At 49.4% G+C, this 18854-nt stretch overlaps 4 protein-coding genes and 1 non-coding gene across 5 annotated transcripts; 2 read left to right on the forward strand and 3 right to left on the reverse strand.

Annotated features, from left to right (window-relative positions):
- Window positions 1-258: 258 nt before the first annotated feature.
- On the reverse strand, window positions 259-1023 carry LRP88_14616 (pectate lyase-domain-containing protein; the record flags this gene model as incomplete). The annotated part of the gene is made up of 1 exon (XM_083250955.1): window positions 259-1023. One exon carries the CDS (start codon window positions 1021-1023, stop codon window positions 259-261), a length of 765 nt encoding a protein of 254 aa, XP_083093355.1.
- A 6370-nt stretch (window positions 1024-7393) lies between these two features.
- Window positions 7394-8077, forward strand: LRP88_14617 (uncharacterized protein; the record flags this gene model as incomplete). The annotated part of the gene is made up of 1 exon (XM_083250956.1): window positions 7394-8077. The coding sequence occupies one exon, from the start codon at window positions 7394-7396 to the stop codon at window positions 8075-8077; it is 684 nt and encodes a 227-aa protein (XP_083093356.1).
- A 1655-nt stretch (window positions 8078-9732) lies between these two features.
- Window positions 9733-10404, forward strand: LRP88_14618 (S-adenosyl-L-methionine-dependent methyltransferase; the record flags this gene model as incomplete). The annotated part of the gene is made up of 1 exon (XM_083250957.1): window positions 9733-10404. One exon carries the CDS (start codon window positions 9733-9735, stop codon window positions 10402-10404), a length of 672 nt encoding a protein of 223 aa, XP_083093357.1.
- Window positions 10405-16089: 5685 nt separating this feature from the next.
- On the reverse strand, window positions 16090-16191 carry LRP88_14619. The gene has a single exon. It is a non-coding gene; the product is annotated as a tRNA-Leu (tRNA).
- A 1198-nt stretch (window positions 16192-17389) lies between these two features.
- On the reverse strand, window positions 17390-18385 carry LRP88_14620 (uncharacterized protein; the record flags this gene model as incomplete). The annotated part of the gene is made up of 3 exons (XM_083250958.1): window positions 17390-17674; window positions 17745-17992; window positions 18079-18385. 3 exons carry the CDS (start codon window positions 18383-18385, stop codon window positions 17390-17392), a joined length of 840 nt encoding a protein of 279 aa, XP_083093358.1.
- Window positions 18386-18854: the final 469 nt, after the last annotated feature.

An 18854-nucleotide genomic window follows, 5' to 3' on the forward strand; every position in this document is an offset into this window, starting at 1 on the left:
TCTGAATCTAACCGAATCGGCTCACAGTTCGATGCTCGAAATGTTTGGATAACATATCCTCGATTATTTATGGTAAAGCTAGTATGTACAGAATGATACAGTAATAGTTTGGGGAGCCCTCGTGGGTTCTTTTCTTCTATTACAATTAAGCCCTTCCGGCACGCTCCCTTACATCAATTACCTCCTCTCCTCCAGATGCTTTCGCCCCCGATGCGCCCATCGAAGCTGAGCAACTGTTGTTGTTGTTGTTGTATGCGCTTAGCACGACTTGACGGAAGTGTACTTGCAGGCGGCGCTAACACCGGAACGGAGCTCCTTGGGCTCCTTGCCGGGGACGGTACCCTCATACTCAGTGCAGATCTTCTTGACAGAGGTAGCGCAAGTGCCAGTGATGGTAGACTTGTCACCCTTGTTGGAGTTGATGCCAGTGAGGAGCTTGCCGTTGTAGGCCTTGACGTTCTTGACGACAACATTGCGGGTGCCCATCTTCTTGCAGTTACCGCAAGATCGGTAAAGCTTTCCGAAGTCAACGACAGTGAAGCCGTCGATGGTAACCGTACCAAGACCGTTGTGCTGGATAACCTTGTCGTCGGCTCCAGTAGCACCACCTCCCTTGATGAGAGCGTTACCGTCACCCTTGAGGGTAAGGGCATCCTCGCAGACCTTCTTCCACCAGACGTTCTCGATGGTGCAAGAGCCCTTGCAGTGAACACCCTCAATCTGATCGGTGCCGATGATGACGTTCTTGAGGGTGGCTCCGTTCTCAAGGATGAAGACGGCATCCTTGTCGCCGCCCTCCTTCTGACCAGTGCACTTCACACCACGGCCGTAGGTCTTGAAGCCACCGTCAAAGGTTCCCTTGATGATCTGAGGCGACTTGTAGGTGACGGAACCCTTGGAGGCGGGGATGGGGAAAGAGGCACGCTTCTCGAGGGCTCCCATAGTGTTGGGGGTGACGTTGCCCTGAGGAGTGGCAATAGCGGCAGAGGCAAAGAGCCCGGCGATGACCATGGAGAACTTCATTTTGATAGTGAGTTGAGGGTTGGTTGAGAAGTGTTGAGTTTAGAAGTTGTGGAAGGTAAATATGAATCAGTGAATGAATGAGTGTATAACCACCAGGGTCAATGAGTGTAAGAAGTCGAAACGTTTGAAAAGAGAGACAAAAGATTGCAATGAGGAATGAGTGAAAAAAAAAAACTTTTACAGCAAACGGATGAGATTGGAGCTTTATATGGAGGAAATGAATCTCTTGCTGAGCCTTTGATATCACAGCTCGTTCATCTCCTGTCTACCCTGGCTTTGCAATACGAGCTTTCTGGCCTCGGTAGCCCCGGCCAGGAGTTTCAGATCGGCCTCATTGATACAGGCATGCCTGGCCATTGGCGGAAATACTAAAACAAAGTGAGGGTCTCTCCATCGACTCTTCCAGAGCCTGTCACCTGTCAGTGTGGGGCCGATCCTTTGGGATATTGACCAGGGATCGGTCATCGATGCAGCCCTGACCTTTCAGCAGTTACTACCTGCGTATCTGACTCCGTAGTTCACCCCATACTGTCAGATTATTCTTCAACTGCTAAGAAAGGTATAATTATGATATTCGAATAAGGCTCAAACTGCGGAACACTACCTCTTGCAGATAAACAACGACTTCTTTCTGCGTAAAATCTGAGACGACAGTAGTCGGTCCGGAAACATGCCCCGTAAGGCGTAGCCCTGTTTAGTTAGCGCCCCAGTTGCGGAAATGAGATGGGTTCACCCGCCCACCCAAACATCCTGGGCCCCCTCGGGTCATTAGTGTTAAAAAGAAGCTTCAATGAGCTTGATTTGGCGGGAAAATGTGAGCGCCCGAGTGACATGCTAGTGACATGCTGGTGACATGCTCGCGTAAAATGACAAGTCCAACTCAAGTGTCAAACCATCCACTGCCAAACCGTCACCGTTTTTTCAAGATGCCATGGAATCGAAGCCAGGGGTAAGACCCATGCCAAGCCCCTCGACTGGGTTTATCGGAAGTCTCGGCGATCTCGAGTTCACCCTTCAAAGTTCCGAATCGCTGACCAAATCTGACCATTTCCGGAAACCACTTCGCGCTCCTCATGTAGGGTAAGCCTGTTCCCTGACCATTTCCTTTCAATGTTGTCTTTGCAGAGTTTTAAGATAGGAGCGAGATGGAAATTTCTATTCAATACGTGAGTAGAGAGAAAGTTTTATCTATTTTCACATTTAATATGTGTTTATGTAAATTACTAAATGTCTCGTCTCAGTGTTTCACATTTCACTGAACCGACGTCTGCCTTTGAAACGGTCTTTAGACTGGATACCTCGCCACTGAACAGGTGGTCTATCACCAACTTGGACGATTTCCAATATCTGTAATAGAGCTACATGCCCCCTTTACATTTTTCATGGGCATAAATTGTTAGATGAATAGATCTCAGTTTTTGTCAAGCAAGCAAGTATATGTGCAATGAAACATTGGCGAGATTGGTTGGGATGGTCCATTCCGAGCAGCCGTCTCGGCCACATGATGCAGTCACCTGTACTCGCCCATTTGCGGCTTTCAGATATAATCATATTGTTATGATGCCAAAATGCTAAGTGCGATTCATCATCGGTGACCTCGACACGCTTAATGAGCAGCCAGATCTCTGGTTGGTTGGACAGCTGCAAGACTTCTCCGACTGTCCGGCGCACATTCGATTAAGAAAGAGGAGCATATTAGGTGAGCGCTTTTCCAAGCCCCCCCTGATTCCAAGGACCTGCCTGATGGCGGGTCGTGAATACTTGCACCAGCGGTGTAGTGTGCGACATCCACTTTTTCATTTATTTTACTTTGGACAACCAACACAACCTTCTCCTGGAGCCTAGGCCAAGGATTGAGACGATCCACAAACAGAACGATCGTAACAATACAACAGCGTTATCATAATTGCCTTCTTGTGGCTCGGTCAGTGGGTAGTATATCCTACGTCACTTCGCTGAAAGTCTTCCATATGATGGACATGGTCGGAAGCCGTTCACCGCTTGTTCCCCATTTTGCTTTCCCATATTGCTTTGCGCCCTAACACTATTCCACTCGGTGTGGAAGTCCCGCAGTTCGATACCTAATCATTTATGGACTCGTGCTTCGCTGTTTCGAACTAATGATATCATCCATCTCCACTCAGCATTATCAATTCCTCCTCATGCAAGGCGTTTGAAACGCCATCTCACCTGTATAACCGATATTTTTGTCCCAGGCATACGGATGCTAATCTCGTCGACAGGCGGAGTTCCTGCTTTTTTTCCGTTTGCGGATTATTCTCTGGAGGATGTGTTTACCCTTTACGATCTTAGCAACGCATCTTTCACTGCTCACTGAAAATATGTTTATGATAGGGGTAAATTCTCTTAATATGCCATTGACGGCTTGCTCAAGTGATCTGACATTTCATATATGATGATAGTGAAAGCCGGGCATTCTCCAGGGCCCTTGAAGTCTCTTCTGATCTGTTGATATATGAAAAGAGGTTTGTGACAGCCGGCGAAAGAGCCCAGAGCGATATCAATGACTTTCTCGACTTTTCTTTTTTCACCAACGGGAACCCGGATCCCAGCAAAACGCCAGCACCTCTTGCGTTGTATGGATACCGAGATATCCATACAATTTACGTAGAGGCCGGCAAGGTCCCTGGTCTTTCACTCATCAGTGGCGGTTCTGCAAACAACCAAGTTCTGTGTGTCGGATGGGACTACCTCGCTGTTTCTAAGCTGGCAAGCACTATCGGCAAGACTAATCAAACGGACAAGAATCCACAACAAGAGAATGGCCGCGAGAACAATACGTACTATCAACACTATGACGCCGCATTAGGCCAGAACTTGGCCAATGTCTCCCAGCCCCTGGACTTGGAGCGGCTGTTCGGCTCGTATGTCATCCAATTTGAGGGTATATCTGAGAACTGGCATATGGCAGACGTTTTTACTCTAGACATTGGTGAGCTCAACGACGGAGTGTTGATGGCGGCATACGATTTCGGAGACGTTTGGGGAACAATGATTCTGAGTCAGTCTGATGAGAAATTGGAACTCTGGGCTATGTTAAACGATCGCCCCCGGCGGACTCTAGCCCAAGCCCGCTCTCGCCTCACAAGACATTATCAAACATCGCCGCCAGCCCCTGGGCGCCTCTTCTATTTAATCCGCGGCCGTGCGAGGGGAGAAGATGCCATCTTCTTTACTCCCGAGAGAGGCCACCTCGACATCCTCGATCATGAATGCGCCAAACTTTCAGGCATGGCTAAAACGCTAGCGGATATGGGATCAGACCTTAACTTCTGGGCGCATAAGGTGGCAGACGAGCCAAACAAGCATATCCAGGCTTGGGGAGAGTTTTCGGAGAAGGCGTATGAGTTTGAGCGGAGGGACAGATGGCGACGGCGCTGAAAGGATGTGCTAGTCATATTGGGCGCATTTGAAGTTCCCGTGTTGTTTGATGGTTGTAATTCTTAACCCTTCTTCTTGCTATCATTGCCAACTATCCGACTGAGTACCACAAGCGATGTAGTGTTTGGGGAGAAGGAGACCATAGCCGTGCTTCATCGAGGTTCCTCGTGTGCTAGTCCACATTGATCCAGTGACTTGACCACGCAAGTTCTACATCACAAAGTCGCTTCAAGCCTTCCAGGGCTAGCTTTTCCAGTCAAAGCCGGCTTTCACAGGACGATGTAGCAGGTCCATCGTTATGATTCGGATCATAATAGATTTGTGTTCGGTGAACCATAGAGAGGTGACGTTTATCTCAGCGATGGTAGAGCCATTCTCCTCAGCCACTGGGATCGCCTCAATTACCCAGAGAAGTGGTGTAGAGTGCTCAAAATGTTTAAAAAGCGTAAGCCTCAAATCTCGGTTTAGTGTTCGAGAGCCCGAGTCACGTATCCAAGCCGCTTGCCCATCATCGCCGATGCTGGTTTCGGAGCGGCTTGAGTCAGCCAAATGACAGGTAGCTTCTGAACACACCAAGATCATGTTTGCCCAACAATTATCTCGTCAAAGCCGTGCGATAGATTAGACCATCTCGGAAATACAATGAGTCCACCCGGTCGCTGGAATGCAATGTTGGGTGATTCATCATTCCCGTATCGCATTCCTGTAAAGATCCCGAATTCGGCCCATGAGGGCAACCATCGACTCGCCCTGTGAGACAGCCCTTGCCTCGTCCCCAGGGAGAATCATTGTCCGTGGCGGGCTGACCAACTGACAGCAATGTGCCTCGTCTTGGCGGGCGAGATCGAGATCAGTCCAAAACGACCCTTGCGTTGGCCCAAATAACCAACTGTCAGACCATGCTCTGAGACAAAGGCTTCTTCTTTTGGAAAATTGCATTGAATCTGGCGAGCTGACTAGAAACGACAGCCATGTGTCTCCTCGTAGAGGGTTCGAGATTCTTTAAAAGCTGCCCTTGCGTTCCCAGTTGTGTCCTTATATGGGTTTTCCACCACCAACAGCTGAAACTTGGAAGATCTGTCGCGCGACCGGAACATGGCTGGCTGTTTCGGATCATGTTGCGAGGGAATATTATGCTCTGCGATGCGTTTGCTCCCTAAGGGGTTTGCTTGGACGACTGATAAAAAAACAGGCACCATAGCTCACATTGTTAACAACTACGCCATGCCAATACGCTCGTGCACCCACTCTAGTCGGCTCTTATATCAACTTCATCTACGAGGCTCATATCCGGGCCGACAAGATGCAGAGCAGCCTGTCTATTCTCGTGGTGCTTATTGCCAGCAACATCGCCGGGGCTGCCGACTTTGCCCCTTCTTCTCTGTGTTTTACGTACATCTCGACCTTTTTGGAACCAGTAACCACCGCTGCTATCCGTCCAGAGGCTCTAAATCCTTCAAGCTCCCCATCAGAGGAGATCTCATCCTTCACTGCCTGCCTATCACTGCCTTGCATCTCGGTTCAGCCGCCAGCTTCTACTCAATCGTTCTTTGACCACGATGAATCATCTGGTACCGAAGAAGTCTCCCGAGCGACCGCTGGTAGCTCACTCGTACAAGTTGATTTTGCTTCCTCCAGCGAAATCAGATGGCCCGAGCCCAGCGCCGATTCCACAACCCCGACGGGCTTCATCGCCACGAGCTCCACATCCAGCCCAGCTTCAATTGACACCGAAATCCAAACCTCTAACTTGAGTGTTCAGTCTAGAGCCTCGAGGGACTCTACCGGCACTAGATCAACATCTAATTTAGCGTCAATCGACACTGACACTCCTGAGCCTGATCGATTGGTCGTTTTCTCCATCACCCAGAGTGTGGAAGAGGACGACGATGCTACAGACGGTTCCAGGAAAAGAGACTTTGGAGGTTTTGTCGGCAATGGAAGCCTTCATAATCCTGACAGCTGCATCGATGCCAGGTCATTTGTTTTTTCTCGGGGTCGACTCTTTGACGACGATGGGCCCATATACTACCAGCCTGGAGATAGTCACAAACCGTTTCGTGGCCAAGGACCGCTCCCTCAAGGGGCCGTTGACACGGGTTTCTTGACTGGAGGAGATTACCTTCGTTGGACTCATGTTAGACTTCCCAATGGCAGAGCGAGCTTCTGTCTGGAGCCTGTGAGTGGGCAAGTCTACATTGCATTCACCTCCCAGCCACCAGGATGCTTGCCTGCTTCTTTGTCCATTTTATTAGGTATGTTGGTGACTACATACATACTTCCTTCCCTATTAACATGGAAGTCAATAGTTTCTGATTGTCAAGATGACCAATTGGCCTCTGGCACCTCACAGAGTACCCTGGATGCCTCGACCACCTCGGACGCTACCCCCCCAAATGTTGCCTCCACACATACCACCGTCTCGAAACAAGGCCTATCAACAACTCCACATCCCTCGTTTATCTTTACCCCGCCGACAAACGATCCTCTATCATCAGAAAGCACAACCAGGGCGGTCCCCACGAGGTTTATATTCACAAACTCCTCTAGCCCATTAGCTTCCTTCTTCATGACTTCGACTCCCCTTGAAGGTGAGAGCGCTAAAGCACGGCTTGAACAAAGTTCTTTTTCTGATAACACTTTATCAGTTGACCTGACAACATCGAATGGCCCTGAGTCTGAAGAAGTTCCATTTGTGACACGTTCAGTCGCCCCCGGCTCTATGATATTGGGCTCTACGCAGGCTCCTGGACTCGCCAGCCCCGAATCCAGGTACATGGATACTTCTTCCTCTTCTCTCCCCACTTCTTCGGTTAACCTCTTTTCATCTCCCAGCCTCGAGTTAGAGGGGCCTTTCTTTACGTCAGATTCAGCCGCGACTCCATCTCCTCATATTGCGACTACTCTTCGTACATTGTCGACACCAGTCTTCGTGGAAGACTATCCAACAAGTCTAGAGTCCACCATTATGCTCCTCGAAACGACTAGCTCCATGGCCACCGAGTGGATAACCTCCGAAACAACCAGCTCAGAGCCAACTTCCGACATGACTAGCTCCGAGCCAACCAGTATTACAAACCTGACGACTGACTCAACGGCAAGCTTGACAATACTCCCCACAACTGATGACACAACCGAGTCCACTACTGGCACCGCCATGGACTCAACAACCTCCGACTCGACTTCAGACTTCATAACGACCGACCCTACGACCTTCACTACAGATTCTACCACCGACTCTACCACAGATTTTACTACCGATTCCACTACCCAGGATGAGACGGCTACGACCACAATGACCCCTACTACCAGCGACTGTATACCTTTTGGCGCCACTCCTTCTCTCAGTAACCCTACTGTACTTGTAAGCGACAGCCAAAGCGTCGACGATGATTCCTACTCCGTGTCTCTACCGTTCGCTATCGGCGCCTTTGATGTCTATGATACAACTGTCTTCGTCAGCACAAACGCCATGGTCACACTGGGATCCGGGACTCGCGTTTGGTCTTCCCGCCCATTGCCGGCAGACACAGTCCCGGAAGTCGCGGTGTTTGCGTATTGGTTCGATCTTGTATACCGGGGCTTCCCAGGACACGGAGTCAGGTACGAGATCTTCAATGGACCTCAAGCACCTTTGAGTGGAGGGGGTTAAACTATGCGACACAGACTCTCCGCTTCCATATCCAACTCAGTTTCTATGAGGACTTCCCTGGCCGGCTCAATGCCTCATTTATTACTACGGCGAATAAGGGGGAAGGTGCTACGATAGGAGCCCAGAACCGGAGAATTCCAACCTTCTTACAGTGGTCGTATAATACTCCAGGTTCAGTTCCGGACGGGACGTATGTTCTGTTCGAAACTGGTGGAGGGAAGCCTCAGTCTATGACGACTGGCCTGTTACCACGCTGGGGCTGTTCTGACTAACCAAGTCCCTGATTTCTCTTTTGTGTATGAGACTCGTGCGGGACAAGCTTGCTCAAGTACAAGGCACATAGGACCGCCTGATAAATACTTTATGATAAAGTATACCTGGAGGAAAGAACAACTGATATAACGAGCATACCGCATTATATGAAAGACCTAAGCCATGGCAGCAGCAGCTTCAGACACATCCACAATACACACCTATATCTCCCAATCATTTCAATCGAATGGGCCCTGACCAACACACTAGCATCCCCGCGATCTCAAAGCCTGATGCTATATCAAAGCCATATCTTTCCCTTCTGCTTTACCAGACCACTGATGGTGGCCTTGTATGGAGCTTGCCCTCCAGAGATAGGTGATCGCCCTACCAACCCGATATTACCCGTCACCTTCCCATTCTTCCAGAAAGCAAGATTAAAGCCTCCGCTAGCCGGGTTATAAACGTTAGCAGTAGCCCCGCTTCTGGCGTTAAAGACTGAAAGATGATTTGCGGCGGCAATGGAGGTGTCGACCGAAACCGTCACTGAGTTGGCCGTGGTAGACACTCGCGCAAAGTCGGTGCGAGTTATGTCCCTGCTGCCACCGATGAAGCCGTTGAGGTATCTGTTGGTGGTGTATCGAATGCTTCCGGCAACCGGGCTGACAATTGGGCTGCCGATTGCGATGACCACATCAACCGGGTTCGCGCCATTGCGGGTTCCCGGTGATGTGATTTACCTATTTAGAAAGGCCTCGGCATGACGATAGTAGGATTGGCTAGCAGAAGTGGGAGTGTCAGATGTTGAAACCAATACGTGATCTTCAAGAAGAGTATTCTGGAACAAGGGCTTATAGCGCTAATGCAAGTGGATGCTTGAACTCGCTTTGAATTTTGTAAAGGATGAGAATGGACCTAACTCATGGGATTATTGCATCAGGCACTCTGATTCACTTGTTGCGACTGATTGCTCTCGAGATCCAGTAGTGAAAAGGGGTGTCAACTTTAGCAGGAGCCCCTGTTCCGAACCTACATCTACTGGATCAGCCACGAAACTGGCTGCGCCGCGTATGTTCTTTGTATGAGTGATGTTGGGACTGTGCTGTGGTTGGAGAACGAGATGGAATAGCAACTCTTCGGATAACCAGGGAGCCGTCTCGTTACGGTTTGTCGATCATCATGACTAATACTGGTTACCGGTATTTTGCTTGATGGTCGATGTGACGTGGGGTTCTCACACAAATGAGTCATACCGAACTCTAATCTGGCTGAACGGGAGAATAGACTTGACTCCAACCTGTTTGAGAGGTGAAATAGCTGGTACATCTCCTTTCGGTCAATCGTCTTTCATTGTATATCACCAGCGAAATAACATTAACTCGATATATTAACGGTTTCGAATCATGGAAGCACCCAGCGATGTCAAGGATCGCCTTCGCGCATCTTACAATGCCATGGCCTCGCAATACAATGCCTGGACCGAACGTCATCATCACCTGCGTCAAAAGTACCTCAATGAACTTGTCGCCCATTGTCCAGAGCTTATCTCTATCGGTGATGGCAAGAAACACGAAGTCCTTGAGCTGGGGTGTGGTTCTGGGGATCCCTTCCTCTCCACCTTACTCTCGCGGGCCCCTGCTATACATGCACATGCCAATGACCTATCGGATGTGCAACTTGACCTCGCACGCAAGAACCTCGCAGCTCATGAAGGTCGCACTACTTTCTATCCTGGCGACATGATGAAACTGGAGTTTGCACCCGAGTCTCTCACCGCCGTCGTGGCGCTGTACAGCATCATCCACCTCCAGCAGGAGGAGCAGAAGGAAGTTTTTCGTCGCATTGGAAGCTGGCTTGTGCCTGGGGGTGTTTTTCTCTCTACATTTGACACGAACAAGGAGTCTGGCATTGTGATTGACAAATGGCTCGACGACAAGGGGTGGATGTTCTGGAGTGGCCTTGGGAAGGATGAGACAGTTGCGGCTTTGCAGGTGAGCGGACTGAAAGTTGAGAAAGCTGCGTTGGAGGGAGATGAAGAGGAAAAGTTCCTCTGGGTTATTGCTAGAAAGGCGTGAGGTAAACTAACGAGGTAGTACATCCATTTTGATTATTAACATATCACTCCTGGTCGCTCTATTTCCACTCAAGCCTACATGACAGCACAACAGAATCGCGGTTTTAGATTCCCAGATTGCCTGATGTTAACGGAAATGAGTGAGATTAGAGGGTTCCATTCGCTTTAGTACTGCCTAAGAAGATTGCCAACAACAGAAACAATAAAAACAACGGACGTGGCGAAGAAGCTGACAGCCAAGCGTGGGCCTTTGAAGGATAGTGGTCTCCTATCTCAACCACCCACGACATGTACCAAGATTCTCATCATTCCTAATACCATGGCGTTGACAAGATATAATGGTTGAGGCAATGTTCCATCTTTCCCTACTTATTCTAAGTCCAAGGATCAACCGAGGATAAATAAATCCCACAGCACAAAGATGAGCCCGACAGCCAACACCTCTGCCTGCGCAGAAGCCCCTAAGTCAAAGGCTCGCAACAATGGTAGAGACCGGCGATACGATAATGCTAGGAAACCCCTAAGAATAGCCGAGATCAAAGTCTTGTCTAACCAGGACAATAAGCCTTGGGCATGAGTATCAAGCCGCCAAAGGGAGGATAAAGGCTCGGCTGGGAGCGGAAAATGCGCCCTGGCTTTGCTTCTAGTTAAGTCAGCCACCATCCAGACCGATTGCTTACGATCAGTGGGATGATGCGCGTAGATACCTTGCAAAAGTTATTCAGCCGGGATGAAGCCTCAATTGAGAGCAGAACGTGACGCGAACATCAAAAGCTGCCTGGTGTGGCTGATGCAGTTTGGCTGTGCCCAGCCGACCACAAACAGATGAAGGATTGTTCTTGGGCAATCAAGAGAGCCCCTAACTAACCCAAGGCGCAGCCCCTAACCAACACCACTAACTAGCCAACCGAGGACACCTACCTTGCAGCAGTCGAGTCGACACGAGCGAGGCGCCAAAACAGCTCCCTCCTGGGCGCGTGACGGTGACAAGTTCAAAAGTACCTGTCGCCGCCACAGAAACAATAATCATCAGGCCGAGGCCCGGTGGCTTCGCGTAATCTCCACAAAGGGCAACCAAAACACACCCCGCCCCCAACGTGCCGGGGGCGTTCCTTAGCGTGGGGGCGAGTCTTGCTTATCCACAGCCTGAGGATGAGGCAGAGGGTTGTCACCTGAGTTTTGACTTGGAACAGATACCGTGGTCTGTTGTTTTAATCTTGGGATACTCCCCAAAGCTGTCAATGTAGCTGGCATTTCGGGTTCCTGGTTGAATCATTGCCTGGCTCATACGATAATATTCGTGCAAGCGAAGCGATGTGGGAATCCCCACCGCTTTTCCCTTCTCACAACAGTCTTACTGGGTGTTGAATCCCTGTCGTCTATATCCTAGTTACCCACAGCGCTAGGTAGGAATAGGAATCTCCGCCACAGGCGCGCTCTCTGTTCTCTGTTCCGCACTCTCGGGTAGGGAGAAGAACACCATGATCGAGATGAGGTTGGTGTCAAGTTCATCACCCCTACAATGAAAGAAAGCAAACACGACAGAGATAAGTCCATGCAACGTCAACGACCCAGGCCAAGTAGTGCTTCATCTGCGGAGCTATTGGCTAGTTAAAGGGTATGGAAAATAAACAACCGAGAAAATCAACCATAGGAGATGGGAGAATATGTACAACACCACACCACGCATCTCTAACAACGAAATCACAAGGCGACCAGAAACCGCTCCCTTGGTGTCACATGGGGGTTTTAGATACTGGCGCACACAATGCTGCGAAGGGTTTGTCTACTTTTAGGGGATTATCAGTCAATAAAAAGTAGGCCCTCTCACATCTCAGTCCTGCCACACATGCTTAGGGTTATTCATGTCCCAGTTTCCCCTCGCTCATCTAATTCATCAATCTCATTGGGCGTCATCTGAGTTGGGGTACTTCATCGTCTGGTGATAATTGGTACATTCATGTCCCATTCATAAGCGAGTAGGGAATTTAACTTGAAAGAGCTGGATCCGAAAGACACCATCAACCACGAAGGCAACAGACACACTTATTGATTGATGATGGCATTAGAACCCGATGTTTGAAAGATATAACGTGGTTATTTCCACTTCCTATGGCAGGAGCCGTACAAGTAAGTTAGGCTTTGCGTGGTGAGGTTATCTGCAGCACTGTTGTCGCTCTTGTCCAGCTCAGAGCGATCAACCCAAAAGCAAAGACAAGAATACACCTGAAAACTAAGGGTTGGAGATTCTTCATTCTTTGGGTCGGTATTGTTTCTTTTGGTTTCTTCTGTACTGGGTCTATCTCGGTTCCCATCAACTCCCAGCGTCATACTTTTTATCTATCGTGGTGGTTTTCAAAGAATTCTATTGTTTTGGGGAGCCGTTTTGGGGAGTCGTTTCAGTGAGTTTTCAAACTTCTGTACAGCTAGATAGATATTTCGTTCACCAGAAATGTCTGGCTTTTACTGACAAGGCTTTCGAGCATATTGCGAGAATCTCCTTTAACCCCTCCTTAAGCTTTGGTTCGTCGGCAGTACCAGTGTATAATAGTCCAGTTGGTGGGTCCTGCAAGATATCCATAAGAGCTTGCTGGTCATCATCTTCCCCTGTATTGGTATCCCTGGCGTCGTTCACTCTGTCATTCCCCTCTTTTTCATCGATTGAAGCTGTTTCGTGGTCGGGCCTCGCGTCCTGTTGAGTTGGCAAGTCTGACTGACTTTGCGTTCTCGCGGCCAGTATCATTGCTCGTTCGAGCATCTCTGTTGTCTCTTTGGACCGGGGAGAACTGGCAATCAGTATCCACAGAACCTGGGGGAGCTTCATGAAGGTCGCCCATTCGATGGCACTCCAAACATCTGACTCGACCGGTCTGGGCTTCTCCATACTATTGTGTATCTTGACCATTATCAGCTTGGCAATGTCGTGTCTAACTGGGCTCACCGCTGCCCAGCTCAGAGCATCGCGCTGCCGCTGATCTGAGCCAAAATCGGCTGTCTCCAACCTGGCAGAGCTTAAGAGTGCCCTCATGGCGCTCTCGCGCCCCGACTCGAAAGCGATAGATAGTACAGTCTGGCCGTTATAATTCTTAAGTAATGCGTCGACATGGCGCATACGTTCCAGAATAAGGTCAATGGTGGCAGCGTTACCCGATGCCGTTGCGGAATGAAATACCGTCCCCTGGTGCTCTGATATTGCGTCCACATCAGCCCCTCGTGCCAGCAAGAGACTCAATATAGCCTCGTGTCTCCTAGGCTGGAACTCAGGATTGCTTCTCTCCTCCTCGTTCAGGTCATCAGGGCCCCATATGTTTGAGTCCGACGTGATGCATCCAAGTGGGTTACAAGCATTATGCAACGGTGTTCTGTCCCAGTATGTTTTGTAGTTCACTGAGACTCTCCCTTTCGGGCCCAGCATCGGCTTGACCACACTCTCACAGCCAGCGTCGATCGCTTGGAATAATGCCCGGGATATCGTATCTTGTGATAACCCGATCGCTTCTCGATGGTCCAGCAGCAGTTCCACAATCTTGGTATGACCACGTGCAGTCGCCATGTTCAACGCATTCCGGCCATTGTTAGCTTGGCAGTTTCCATCAATTCGAGTTTTGGATCTTGTAATCATGTCTAAAGCAATTTCTCGATGACGGTAGCCGCAGGCGAGTGCGAAAATCGGTACTGGTCTGTCGAGTATCCGGGCTGTACAGTCTGCGCTGGCGTGGATTAGGAGACGGGCGCCAGCCGCGAAACCCCGCACACACGCAGTACCGAGTGGCGTGGCTTTGTTATCAGATGGCGTCTCCAGCTGAAGGTCTTCATTCTCTGACCGGCGGACAAGTAGCATTTTCACCATGCCTTCATGTTGGTTTTGGATTGCTGTCATCAGAGGGGTGCTTCCATCCTTGGCACGCATATCAAGCCTCGATCCTGCTTTAAGTAGCATACTGACAATCTCGTCATGACCTTTGTAGATTGCCACGTGAAGGGCTGTCCAGGTGTTCGTAGATTCAACTTTGTCAAGGGATGACAGGTCCTTTTCGAGAATATGTTTGACTGTGCCTACATGACCGTGGAGGACTGCTGCAAAGAGAGGGGCCCTCCCACTGCAATTAAAGACTTGCGTGCTTGCGTCATGGTTGAGAAGCAGTTCAACCACATCTGCATGTCCGCGTCGACAAGCCAGACCGAGTGGTGTCTCGCCGTCTTCTCCCTTGGCCTCGATATCTGCATTGTTTGCCAGAAGCTTCTTTGCAAGCTGCGGATTGCCTAAATAACAAGCAATGTGAAGGGGATGGTCATTTGTGTTGTCTGCCACCGTGGTCTGCGCACCAGCGTTGAGTAACTCGATGGCAGCCTTTTTCAGATCTCGTTCGACGGCAATGTAAAGTGCCGTCTGGCCTTTTTCGTCTTTGGCGTTGATCCTCGACTTACTCGCTCCATCCAGCATGGCCCTGAGTTTCTCGATTTTTGCGTCGCTGGAAGGGCGGTTGTCTTCATGCATGTCTCTAAAGAAGTCATGCCAAGCGGTCGGAGTGTCATTGCTGCCCTCGAGGGTTTGACTCTCAAGTTCAGCGGGGTGCTCTGTTGGTGGACCAGGAATATGTTGATCAACAATCGTCTCGCTCTCTTTTGGGGAAGTTGGCACTGCAGTAGCCCCGTTCTTGGCCTCTAACCCATCCTTTGCTGTGGTGGTGGGCTGATGATGAATGGCTTCTTCTGACTCCATGGTATTCAGGGCTAAAAGAAGAGGAGAAGCGAAAGTACGGTCAAAATAAAGCGCGAGAGTGAGAACAAACTTGGGCAATATAAGGATTTTTTGGAATGCCTACCAAGCAGCAAGAAAATATTGGGGTTGAAGTGATCTCAGGGGTTAGAAGTACTGCGGCGTTCTTTCTAGACTAACTCACCGACTGTTGCTCCAAGTTCGATTAGGACTTTCTAGTCCCGCATCAGCAAGAGGCGAGTGTCAGATCTGGCTTCATTTTTCATGGCGCAACTCATCGTCTCACCTCCCTGTGGTGCCCCGCTTCCAGGCAACAGGTGACAATGATGACTGCATATACTGAGCTTACTGGTGAAATGCTGCCCCAATAAACTTCCGGGTTCTCCCAAACCAACCTGCCGATGTTGTCGCCGAGTAACACTGAGAAATTTGTCTGTTGGTTAGTTATGCTTGGCATTCTCTTTCTCTAACGCTCGTTAATTTTCAGTCTCAGTAAGCTAGATCCTTGGAATTCACCCCCTGTCTCTCATATTTGTATCATGTGTCACAACTGATTTTGCTTTGAGTTCGTCACTTATGTATCTATGTCGCGACTTCTCTATAGGTGGAAAGGCTGGCAACAATCTTCCTCCTCGGTTTCGCCCGCTAGCACATTATTCGCGTATGTCTCGCTCATGACCTTGGCCATTCCATATAATTGATCTGTGTTCAAGATGCAATATTTCAGTTATCACGGTGCCACTCTCGCAGATGATAACAATGTTCCCTTCGCGGAATGAGGACATCAGCTACGGTAAGTCATCGAGAATCACAGCCTTTCATACAACGCTGCAATTGCGAGACCATAGTCATCTATTTACATTCAAGAGTACTGTTATTTAAAAAGAAAGTAATTGCTTTTCTTCGTCATAAATGACTTCCATGCCAACAATAATAACACAAGGCCCCCAGCTAGCAAAAAGAATTTGATGAGACTGGGACTCGAACCCAGGAGGATTGCTCCATCAGGAATCTTAGGTTGTTAAGGTGACCTTAACCTGACGCCATAACCAACTCGGCCATCTCACCGGAAGGTCTTTGGGGACCCGCTTGATGGGGTCAGGCAAAGCCCAACCGCACCATAATGGTTGAGGATGCTGCATTAGGTACTTGGCCTCCCTAGGCAGTTGACCAAGACCTCGTTTTGCCCCTCGCCTAGTACTCCTCCATAAATCCGTGGAGGCTCAGATAAACATACAGACAGGAACCTCTGTCAAGTCTACCGGTTCTCATGTTTGAGAGTTAATGGCTCGAGCAAATGTTTACTTCATCAATCGTAATCCGTCCCTCACTGTTGGTAAAACTCTCGGAAGATGCACTGGACTACAAAAACATAGCGATGAGCGCGCGGTGATTTAGTGAACTAGGATTGGGCGTCCTCTGGTGGCTTCTTTGATGCACTAACGACCGAATTGCTATCGTCATCCGGCCCAACTGTCTATCTCAAGACTCCTGCTTCCCTAGACCGGCATGTTCGCAAAGCTGTATTCCCTAGGCATCGACGATGACACAGTCGTCAATGTTCTTAAGCAGGACAAGTTTGGACTCAGACACCTGATATCGGAGCACCAGCAACTTTGCTGGATTCTGAAAGAAGGCCCCAACCTCTTTCCCTTTTGGAGGATGACAGCAATCCTGCCCTCGTCCACCGTTGTCTGGAGGTTGGGCCAATCTTCACTGAGGGGACTGTGTACACTCTTGAATACTTAGTAGATCGGCTGCTGGATGATTCAGGAAACCTGGATGCCATTCTTGGAGGAGTTGAGGAATATGAGGCTCCACGGCTGCTGGGCATGAATCGTGTACTCGTTCGGCATTGTGGGGCCAAAAGAACACTGCCACTATTGATTCAAGTAAATATCATCTTTTATTTTAGCCTTACTTAATATAACGCGCAAAAGCTAGCTATTAACTATAGATAAATACTGATAACATAGTTCTCTCATTCTCTCCAGCTAGCCACAAGACAAAGCCTAAGGTAGGGAAAACCGCGCAACGATGAAAAACCCTCCTTATTTGCAGAAAAGGGAAAAACTCCCCAAGGGCTGGGCTTTAACTATATCAAAAAACGCAATAGTTTGAGAAGTGACATAAGAGCACTTGTCATGACTCAAGGTCCGCCTGGAGTGTTGGGGGAAGTATCAAGCCAACGATCGCCCATGGCGCGAACATAGTTGCGACCGTAGACGCAATAGTAGAAGCCACTACGGTTGTTTGCGTTGGGAGACTACACGATGATATGGCCACCAACCGACAGCCAAGAGTTGGTGCAGGAGTTGTAGACACCGTTTTGAACCGTGTATGCCGTCTGGCCCTGGTTCTTCCACACAGCAAAGAAGTCATTGGGGTTGCCGTTACACACGTAGCTGTTGCCAGTTTCGGTGGCGGTGACAACATCAAAGCCAGCGCTGATCCAGGACGTAGCCGCGTTGGCAGTCCAGCCGATAGAGTAGGACCTTGATGTCGTATGATATGTTGAGCAGCCAATGTGTCCAGGGCACTGCATGGGCTCCTAGGTTTATACGTAAGCTCCTGTGATTTTCCAAACACCCTATGGGAAATATGGGAATAACGGGACTTACACTGAGCTGGATGTTCAGGGGGTTTTGGTGCGGGTTTCCGTTTCCAACTCTGCGAGTCTGTGAAGTCCAGATACCACAAGGGGTCTGTCGCTTATCGAGGTGATTTTTCTTGACGATCTCATCTACCTCGGCCTGGCTCAGCTCCGCCGGGGCCACCTCTGGAGGTGACTCCGACTCGACCTTTCCCTCGAAGACGTCCATTGCCTGAGTAACCTCAAGGGGCCCATCAGGGAAGCATGTCTTGAGTCCTCGCTTGCCCAAAGGCTTCAACTCGGCACTCCCAGGGGGGGCACAATACAGTTGGCGGCCAATTCTGTCTCTCTTGCGGTACGACCACATTCGATGGCGTCATCATCGCCGCCAATTAAGTAAGACTCATCACCAACAGTGAGGTTGCCGCTACCGTTCTCATCGACCTTGAAAACAATGGTGTGGTTCTCAAAGGGACCCGAAGCAAGAGATTCGGAGCAAGAGTTGGCAATCGTTTCCGGCTGATCTTTGTTCCACACCGTGGCAGCGGCCTGGGATGCTTCCTTACTGAGTTCCAAGACAATGTGGACGTCTTGAGTCTTCTCAGACCGGAGGATTGGATTCGCAAGAACCACCGGCACGAGAGCCAGGAAGAGCTCGTTGACCCTCATGACGATGAGGTGGAGGAGGATCAGATTGTGTTGGGGAAAAGAAGGACATGGAACTTGCTGCAGGGCTATTTGGCTCGATGCTAGAAGCCTGAGAAGAAACCAAAATCTATGCAAGGCGGGATAGAGTCTATATATTTATAGTTATTTTTGTGGAAGCCTCTGGCCTCCCTTTACACACTCAGTGGTGGAAGCTATCAGCCACAATCTGTTGAGCAAGGATTTCATCCTTCTATCTCCAAGCGTTCACTGGGACGTACTACCTTCCTCTTCTAGAGTTCAACTTCGTCAGACTGGGGAGATAATCATGAGGCCTATTGAAAAAAGAGTCCGTATTGGGGCCTGGAAATGTCCATGTTGATTCGCTGCGCCGTGGTCCGACGGAGTTGACACAAAGAGTCAAGGCAACCGCCACACCGCTTATTATAGTTACATTCGCCAATGATATTAAGATGAGGATTATCTTTACAAA

The sequence above is a fragment of the Fusarium phalaenopsidis genome (genome assembly GCF_050370095.1).
Source record: "Fusarium phalaenopsidis strain FUZ10S chromosome Unknown contig_32372, whole genome shotgun sequence".
Lineage (NCBI taxonomy): Eukaryota > Fungi > Ascomycota > Sordariomycetes > Hypocreales > Nectriaceae > Fusarium > Fusarium phalaenopsidis.